Source organism: Camelina sativa, chromosome 14 (genome assembly GCF_000633955.1).
Source record: "Camelina sativa cultivar DH55 chromosome 14, Cs, whole genome shotgun sequence".
Classification (NCBI taxonomy): domain Eukaryota; kingdom Viridiplantae; phylum Streptophyta; class Magnoliopsida; order Brassicales; family Brassicaceae; genus Camelina; species Camelina sativa.
In genome coordinates, this window is record NC_025698.1 from 1651899 (window position 1) to 1661272 (window position 9374).

General features: G+C 37.7%; 2 protein-coding genes across 2 annotated transcripts; both read left to right on the forward strand.

Moving 5' to 3' along the window:
• On the forward strand, positions 21–5223 carry LOC104738962 (probable RNA polymerase II transcription factor B subunit 1-1). Its single transcript, XM_010459183.2, has 20 exons — positions 21–263; positions 396–474; positions 550–611; positions 710–773; positions 875–986; positions 1083–1158; positions 1235–1330; positions 1545–1589; positions 1962–2018; positions 2117–2272; positions 2369–2434; positions 2957–3080; positions 3231–3287; positions 3411–3538; positions 3624–3797; positions 3892–4005; positions 4119–4196; positions 4391–4438; positions 4635–4703; positions 4846–5223. The coding sequence occupies exons 1-20, from the start codon at positions 180–182 to the stop codon at positions 4936–4938; spliced, it is 1782 nt and encodes a 593-aa protein (XP_010457485.1). The 5' UTR covers positions 21–179; the 3' UTR covers positions 4939–5223.
• On the forward strand, positions 6790–9336 carry LOC104738963 (protein tas-like). The gene is made up of 8 exons (XM_010459184.2): positions 6790–7071; positions 7176–7271; positions 7713–7796; positions 8051–8211; positions 8356–8473; positions 8557–8692; positions 8778–8956; positions 9095–9336. The coding sequence occupies exons 1-8, from the start codon at positions 6838–6840 to the stop codon at positions 9332–9334; spliced, it is 1248 nt and encodes a 415-aa protein (XP_010457486.1). The 5' UTR covers positions 6790–6837; the 3' UTR covers positions 9335–9336.

The window sequence follows — 9374 nt, forward strand, 5'->3', positions numbered from 1 at the left end:
TATGGGCCGGATTCGGGTGGGCTCGGCGATTCCACAAAAAGAAACGCCTCTTTCCTCCCAAGAAGGAGCAGAGGACTGGAACTCACCTCTCTCTCTCTCTCTCTCTCTCTCTCGGTTCATAGAGAGCATAAAACCTAGATTCTAGTTTCTTCGCTTGATCCACCGATTTTGATTTTGAGATGGCTGGTGAGCAAGTGGAGAATCGAGGAGTCAAATACAAGAGCTCTATCAAAGATCCAGGAACTCCTGGATTTCTCAGAATTGTATGCTGCAAAGATATATATATATATATATATATTTACAAGAGCTTTCCCTTTCGCTCTCTTTTGTTTTTGAGTAATAACATCTATCTATCTATCTATCTATCTGCTTCTAACTGATTCTTCAATTCGCAGAACGAAGTGATGTTGCTCTTCGTCCCTAACGATCCCAAATCAGATTCAAAGCTCAAAGTGCAGACTAAAAACATCAAAAGTATGTTACCACTTCTCTGATTCATAGACTCATTGCACAGTTGTTATCAAAAAATTTCTTCAATTTTTTTTTCAGGTCATAAAAATACCAAAGAAGCATCTAATAAACCTCCTTGGCTCCATCTCACTACCTACCAGGTCTCTTCCTTCTCTTTGACATTCTTCATTCTGTGCTTCAAAAAAGTTATCTGAATTTTGAAGCAGCTCAGTCCTCCTCATCTTGATTTGGTTTACAGGGACGGAATCATATCTTTGAGTTTGAAAATTATCCCGACATGCATACTTGCCGTGATTTCGTCGGTAAGCTCCATCTACCTTTTTGTTTTGCTTTTATTGGTTGGTTGGGGAACTATTTCTCTTGTTTCTGTAAACCTTTTTTTTTTTTTTTTAACTATCAACAGCGGCCCTTGATAAAAATGACGAGGAACCTAAGAAAGCAGCTGTCTCGACATCTACCGAGCAACTCAGTATTAAAGAATTGGAGCTACGCTTCAAGCTTCTTAAAGAAAACAGGTACGTCGTAATCAGAACATCGAGTCGAGTTGCCTTTTTTTTTTTTTTTTTTAAGTTTCATTGGCTCATCAAGTTCCTTCTAACATGTATATAAAGTGAGCTGCAGAGATTGCATAAGCAATTCGTGGAAAGTAAAGTCCTGACGGAAGATGAATTCTGGGCTACAAGGAAGGTTACTTCCTTTCTGTTTCCCTTGCTTCTCCTTCTCTTGAATGTCGTTGTAGTTACTGACTTTATTCTGATCCTAGAAATTACTTGGTAAAGATTCCATCCGAAAGTCAAAGCAGCAGCTCGGGCTTAAGAGCATGATGGTTTCTGGCATCAAACCATCTACTGATGGACGGGTATGGTTCCATTTTCTCAGCTCCTTCCTGGCAGTTAGTACAGCCTCATTAGTTACCATGTTCATGTACATGCTTGTGTTGGAAAAAAAACGATGCACCTACACTGATGTATATTCGGATTAATTACATTTATGCGTTGATATAATAATCATATTATCATGTGAAATCTCTGCTGGTTTACTACTAACCACTTTCTTCATTTTTCTTCTTTCAGACTAATAGAGTGACGTTTAACTTGACACCTGAGATCATTTTTCAGGTGAGCTCTTTGCTTCACTATGTTTTTTCTTATTAGTGTAAGTGCTCTATAAGTTTCTGAATCCGAATCCAAGTTGGATCCTCAAAGCTCGTCACCATAAGTTTTTCTGTTTAATGGGGCTGAAGTCGCAGTTAGTGATAGATTGGGTGAGAAATCCATTGATAGGTGTTCAGGTTGCTTTATGTGCTTGAACTTACACAGTCCAATGTGAAACTATTAAGTGAGGAATATGAACTTTGTTTAACAGCCGTTCAGCCCCCCCATATATTTTGTGCTTGCTTAGCCAGTAAATTCATTGCAAGTATACTGAAATGTTACTTCATTCATGCTACAGTCCTTTTCTCACTTATGTTTTCTTCATTACGCTTTCAGATTTTTGCTGAGAAGCCGGCTGTACGGCAGGCATTCATAAATTATGTTCCCAGTAAGGTAACAAAAACTAGCACACCGTGACAATCTTTATTTATAGGTTTAATCTTCAAATAAGACGAATCTTAACTGGCTTTCGTAGTTATTTCCTACGGTAGATGACAGAAAAAGACTTCTGGACAAAATATTTTAGAGCAGAATATCTTTACAGCACCAAAAATACAGCAGTAGCTGCAGCAGAAGCTGCTGAGGACGAGGAACTCGCTGTATTTCTAAAGCCTGATGAGATCTTGGCTCGGGAAACTCGTCAAAAGGTTAGCTTTCTTCTATGGATTAATCATTTTCCATGTATTTTGCTTGAAAGAAAATATATGTGGCATATCCATCTGATTTAAATGTTATTTCTTTAGATTAGACGGGTTGATCCAACTCTTGACATGGAGGCTGACGAGGGAGACGACTACAGTCATCTTATGGTAAGTAACTTAACTACCACTGTATGTGAAAGGTTTGGATAATTTCAAAAGAGCGCATCAATGATTCTGTTTGAAAGGAAATTTTAATTGTTCAGTTAATACTGTATAGATTCACACAGACAGAAATGTCTTTCTTCGGTGTTTTTAGTGTTGGTGTTTATGTATTGTCTATCCCTAGAAGAAATAGTATGGCAAGAACTGGGACTATACTAACGGTGTTAAGAATCAAATTCGTAACCATGTGTCACATGTTTATTTTCTAGAATTCTTAGCGAACCTGATCAGAATTGTTAAATCAAGAAAATTAGTTTCTTTCAGATAATTCTGAATTAGTGCTTTTGCTTATCCACATGACCGATACTTTTATATTAGCATGTGTGAGAAGGAGCTCAAAACTGATATCTAGAGAACATTAATCTCGACATTGACATTGTGCTCTTTGTATGCGGTTGAAAGATTATTTACAATACACTGTATCAAATTATCTTATATTGTGCTTAATTTAACATTCCTGTAACACAGGACCACGGAATCCAGCGTGATGGCACCATGGATGTTGTTGAACCACAGAATGACCAGTTTAAACGATCACTTTTGCAAGATCTTAATCGTCATGCTGCTGTTGTATTGGAAGGCAGAAGCATTGGTAAACACCTCTAAGCACCTCATTTGAATATTTTTATCTGAACATTTTATAACGGTAGACAATTCACGAAGTGTAAACATTTATGTTGGCCTTTTGACTTTAATTCTTGGTGGTAAATATACAATAATATTCCTTTAAATTGGTAAGCAGATGTTGATTCAGAAGATACGAGGATTGTTGCAGAGGCTCTCACACGGGTTAAACAAGGTTTGATGTTTCATTCTACTATGTTTCGCGTTTGCTTCTTTTTTTACTGTGCTAATCGATGGGCAATGCCACTTTTTATATTCATCTGACCTTGCTATCCATCTCTATTTTTACCCCTGTTAGTAAGCAAAGCTGATGGGGAGACCACCAAGGACGCTAATCAGGAGAGATTGGAAAGAATGTCCCGGGTAGCAGGAATGGAAGATCTTCAAGCACCACAAAACTTCCCGTTAGCCCCGCTTTCTATCAAGGTTTGGATTTCTGCCAATATAAAGGTTTTCACAATTGATGATGGATGCTGCGTTAATCCCCTTACCCTTTCTTGTTTGGAATCAGGATCCTCGTGATTACTTTGAATCTCAACAAGGAAACATCGTCAATGTACCCAGAGGAGCAAAGGGATTAAAGAGAAATGTCCATGAAGCTTATGGATTACTAAAAGAATCCATTGTGGAGATTAGAGCTACAGGATTAAGTGATCCGTTGATTAAGCCTGAAGTTTCCTTCGAGGTGCTATTCTATCTCATAATAAAATGTGTGCTGACTAAAGAAACCATAACTTATTGCTTTGTTGCCTGAGCGAAAAATTGCCGACCCTATTCAGGTTTTCAGTTCGTTAACCCGAACTATCTCAACTGCCAAAAATATAATTGGAAAGAACCCACGAGAGAGCTTTCTAGACAGATTACCAAAGTCTACTAAGGATGAAGTTCTACACGTAAGTCCGACATTTTCCAGTGTCCTAAGTGACAAGAAGTTCTATATGTACTGATTAGTGAAGATTGGGTAGTAATGCCTATGGATAAGAGGACTTTCTTCTTTCATCTACAGCATTGGACATCGATACAAGAATTACTAAGACATTTTTGGTCATCTTATCCGATAACGACCCCATATCTTCATACCAAGGTAATTTATTGTAATTTTCAAATCTCCCAATCCCAAAGTTTGATACAAGAATTACATACATCGATACAAGAATTACATACATCGATTCCTAGGCTTTCTCGATGAACATTTAATCTTACTTATTACACACCAAGAGCAAGTTATTATACCGAATCTCTTTTGTGGGTTCTTGTGATGTTTTTGTTATTATGCAGGTTGGTAAGCTGAAGGATGCAATGTCCAATACTTATTCAAAACTCGATGTAAGCTTCGATATTCGTCATCTTTCTGACAAAATAAGCAACTAGGAGTATATCTGTTAAAACAGTAGAATAGTAGATCCTAATCTCTTTATACCAATGCGTTTAAGAAAATGAAATTTGGGTAAATTAGATTGAAGTCGAATCTTATTGTATATGGTATACTGTACGGTTTCCTTGATAACTCCATGTAACTCAGGCAATGAAAGAGTCAGTGCAATCTGATCTCCGGCATCAGGTTTCTTTACTGGTTCGTCCAATGCAACAGGTTAGTTTTATACAGAAAGAGTTGTATTACATTATGTCTCGGTTAAGTTTATATTTTCAACTCTTATTGCATCTATATCCAGTTTATATAGCCAAACCAAGAGTCCGGTTTAAAATTGATCTTAATCGATTCTCTTTGCCAGGCTCTTGATGCTGCGTTCCAACACTACGAAGCAGATCTGCAGAGAAGAACAGCTAAGAGTAGCGGCGGCGAAAGACCAAATGGGTACGTATAGAAGACAAAAACATAAAAACCTCTGCAAGATCTTTTGAATTTTTTCATTTAGTTGGTGTTTTTGAGATTTGTCATTTGTCTCTTTTTGTCCGACCATTGAGAATTTGAGATGCCAAAAAAAAAAAAAATAATAATCGTTCATATATATATAGAAGTTTTTTCGTTTTCTTTTTGTCTTTCTCGTTGGTGTCAATGAGGCGGTTTGTACTGGGAGAGAAGAAAGAGATTTTTTCGACAGAATCCTCGATTTTAATTTACCAACTGAACATTTAATTTTGTAATGTGATCAAGAGATAAGATCCCGACGGGCTTGGTTTGAAGTTGAGAAAGTTGCTTAAGCTCCCAAAAAAGGTATTAATGCTCTAATTGTTTAGTTAGGTTAGAACGCTTATGTAACAATGGGACAATCATAGAGAAAGGCTTCCATCTGCGTGATGGGATGAATTTTTAGTTGTGTAATGCTGATTAGTTAAGATGCTCGACAGGCGGCTGTACAAGCCATTTGTAGGTTTTGCTTGAGCTCCGAAAGAAAAAGAAAAAAAAACCTCTAGTTAGGTAGAACGTGTGTGTGACCGATTACATAGACTTCAATGGGATGATCGAAGATCATCAAAACAAACAATTCCAAATTATAAAAGAACCAGAGTTATGAACCAGAGTTCTTATACCAGGATTCATAATTATGTAAGCTATGTATCTTTCCAATCTTATAAGTAACTCAGGGTGTTGCTTTTGCTACAAGAAATTCCCGGTGCTATAACTGTTTATTTAGGTTATAGATCGTGTATGTTCACAGTGGGCTCGTAATAGAGAAAGACATCGTTTAAATAAATTTCAAAGCGATATGATAATTATCATCAAATCACTAAATAACAAACATTCGAATTTAGAAATTAAACATAAAGACAAAAAGAAAGACACAAGACGAAATCCAATACAATAACCAATGAGAATGAATAATTAATACAACGTCTAAATCTATAAGCTGAGCTTATGTCTTCCTTCTCAACTAGAATCTGTTTGGAGGAGCTATGAAACCGTAAGCGCGGCGGCTACCGTCAGTGCAGCCGAGTCTCGGATCACAATCTAGACGAATAGTTTCATGGATCTTGTGGAATTCGTGTTTGAAAACACCAAAACGAAAGACCAAACCTATAGCGATCACCACCAAAGCAAGGAATGTGCATAGCATGCAAATCCTTCCACAACACATTTTTCTTCTCCTGAGATCGAACACAACCTCCGATCGTTACCTCTCTCTCTTTTAACTAATTCTGATGAGGAAATTTGGATAGTGTTTGGGGTTTAAGGCTATATAGAGGTTTTTGTTAGTTTGTTGGTTGTGGGAATGTGGGAGACTGGGAGAGAAACGTGGGGAATAAGGAAAATTTTAAGTGGATGGATTAATAAGAGACTGGTGCGTGGACGTTTTCTGTCCCTATGATTGCAAGGGGAATCATGCTTGGTGCTGACCAATTTGTGCGCGTACCCAATTTGTCCTGCATAACCACAACAGTTTGTTTATATGTCTAACTATATATAATCCATCCCAAAATCAGATATGAGAGCAACTCAATCAATCGATGGTCAACTTCTACAGAAAGACAACAGGATGGTTCATGCTTGAAGCAAGATGACTATAAGAATCCTAGTGTGTTCGATGTAATTCGAACCTAGCAAGGTCAAGATCTAGCAAACGCATACGATCAAATCCAACGAAACAAGAGTTGACCTAAATTTCATCGATCAACGGTACAACCAAAGACTATGCATTAAATATTTTATGGGCCTTTTAAGATTAGGCCCAAAATAATTTAAGCCCATAGTTTACAAAACCGTGAATCATCATCATATGGTGTAGGGCGATAAGGCGAAAACCACGTCCACCACAATCCCCGGTATGGCGTCATCTTACGTCACCTTCTCAACGGTTACTCCGACGGTCAGCGGCAGCAACAGCACTGACTACATTCGAGGCTTCGTTCCCTTCACGCGTCGTTGTGTAACTCCATCACCGAATGCTCGGAGGAGAACTTCGGCTGTGGTGAAAGCGTCGACGAAGAAGAAGAATGCAATGGAGTACCGGAAATTAGGAGACGCCGATCTTAACATCAGCGAAGTTACTTTTGGCACTGTAAGGATGAATCTCTTTTATTCAAATTTTTTGTTGGCACTGTTAGTTTTGGTTACTTTATAGAATTATTGCAAGTTTTATGTGAATTTTTTTTCGAATTCCAGATGACATTTGGAGAGCAAAATAATGAGAAAGAAGCTCATGAGATGTTGAGTTATGCAATTGAAGAGGGCATCAACTGTATTGACACTGCTGAAGCTGTGAGTTTTTTTTCTTTTAAAAATCTTTATTTGTTCATATTTCTCTTCAAATTTGGTGAAAAAAGTTTGAATCTTTTTTGCTTTATGTATATGTGTTTTGATTATTGACTATGCATATATGAACTAAAGAAATATATATCTTCTCTGCCCTGTCTTATATATAATAAACACATGTATTGTGATATAGGGAAGTTTTTGGTTTGTGGAAAATGTCATTTTAAGCCATGTCTCTCCATGGTGGGTGAGCTCTGGTTTATAGTGCAGCTCTTGATTAATGCTTTTTTGATGAGGGAACTTGAGTATTGTTGTAAGAATCTACAGAATGAGATATGTATTTAGTTGATAAGATTTTAACACTTGTGTTTAGCTTTCTGGCACTTGCTTAGACGTGTAGATTTGTTGTGGTAATTTTTTAATTTATTTAGTCATATATTATTTCAGTACCCTATACCGATGAAGAAGGAGACTCAAGGAAAAACCGATCTTTATATCAGTAGCTGGTTGAAGTCTCAGCAACGTGACAAGGTATCACCATCCTTCATGTTTTGGTTGCATATTGTAGTGTTTGCAGTTCTTGGATTCTGTTGGATTGAGTTGGAACCAGTTTATACTGACTTTGACTCTTTGAAGTTCTTACCTGATATATATAACTGTTAGCAAAGTTTTACCCTTCGTGTTTGAAGTCATCACTGTCTTTGTCAAGTATATTCTCTAAATCGGCAAAACCTCCTTGAAGCTTTAATTTTTTTTTATTGATGTTCTCTTTTTGTTTTGAACAGATTGTTTTGGCAACTAAAGTATGTGGATACTCAGAAAGATCAAGTTACATAAGGGACAGTGGTGAGGTTCTGCGTGTAGATGCTGCTAATATCAAAGAAAGTGTTGAGAAAAGTCTTAAGCGCCTTGGTACTGATTACATTGATTTGCTTCAAATACACTGGTAACATCGCCTTATTTTGTGGTCTAAGCCTAATTCATATGCTACATTGTTTGAGAAAGTTTTTCGCCATTCCATAGGCATAGTATCTCTATATTCATCATCGAATGTCTCAAAATCATGATACTGAATTTTTTTTCAGTCCAGGCCAGATCGATATGTACCACTCTTCGGTGATTTTTACTATGACACGTCGAAATGGAGAGCAAGTGTACCATTTGCTGAACAACTAAGAGCCTTGAAGGATCTCGTAGACGAAGGAAAGGTAGTGCTACTCGTTAATAATCAGATGTTATACTGTAAACCTCGAACACAGAATTTTGAAGTGTTCCTCGAATTTTGTAACAGGTTCGCTACATCGGTGTCTCGAACGAAACTTCATATGGAGTGATGGAGTTTGTTAATGCAGCCAAACTTGAAGGACTACCAAAGATTGTGAGCATCCAGAATGGTTACAGCTTGCTAGTTAGATGCCGGTTCGAAGGTAAAATATATTTCTGAAAACCTAGAGAGCAAGAGTGTAGGAGGATGCTCTAAAATTATTTTGTTGTTTTGGGTTAAAATCACAGTTGATCTGGTAGAAGTATGCCACCCAAAAAATTGCAATGTTGGCTTGCTTGCTTACTCCCCTCTTGGAGGTGGCTCGTTGTCTGGGAAGTACTTGGCTCCAGACTCTGAAACTACAAAAAATGCAAGGCTAAATCTTTTCCCAGGATACATGGAACGTTACAAGGGATCCCTAGCCAAGGTTTGTTCTTGATCCAACTATGCTTGCATCTTTTTATGTAGTGTAACAATTAAGAAACTGCTATCAGCTTGAATGTAGTTGTAAAAAGCCACGCGGTGAAAGGTTCTGAGGTCAATATTATTTTTCTTCCGATGTCAGGAAGCAACCATACAATACATTGAGGTGGGGAAGAAGCACGGTTTAACTCCGGTTGAGTTAGCACTCGGGTTTGTACGTGACCGGCCCTTTGTGACGAGCACGATCATTGGGGCCACATCGGTAGAGCAACTAAAAGAGGACATTGATGCTTTTCTGATGACAGAGCGGCCGTTTTCGCCAGAAGTTTTGGCGGATATCGACGCTGTTTTCAAAAGGTTCAAAGACCCTTCTTTCGTTTGAAAGAACAAAAAGGTTTCTAATGAGTTTGTGTGACCTCACC

Coding starts and splice junctions, on each gene's coding strand:
- LOC104738962 (XM_010459183.2), top strand. CDS start 180: ATGGCTGGTGAGCAAGTGGAGAATCGAGGAGTCAAATACAAGAGCTCT. Junction 264..395: donor CTCCTGGATTTCTCAGAATT/GTATGCTGCAAA, acceptor TTCAATTCGCAG/AACGAAGTGATGTTGCTCTT. Junction 475..549: donor GCAGACTAAAAACATCAAAA/GTATGTTACCAC, acceptor TTTTTTTTTCAG/GTCATAAAAATACCAAAGAA.
- LOC104738963 (XM_010459184.2), top strand. CDS start 6,838: ATGGCGTCATCTTACGTCACCTTCTCAACGGTTACTCCGACGGTCAGC. Junction 8,212..8,355: donor GATTTGCTTCAAATACACTG/GTAACATCGCCT, acceptor TTTTCAGTCCAG/GCCAGATCGATATGTACCAC. Junction 8,474..8,556: donor ATCTCGTAGACGAAGGAAAG/GTAGTGCTACTC, acceptor ATTTTGTAACAG/GTTCGCTACATCGGTGTCTC.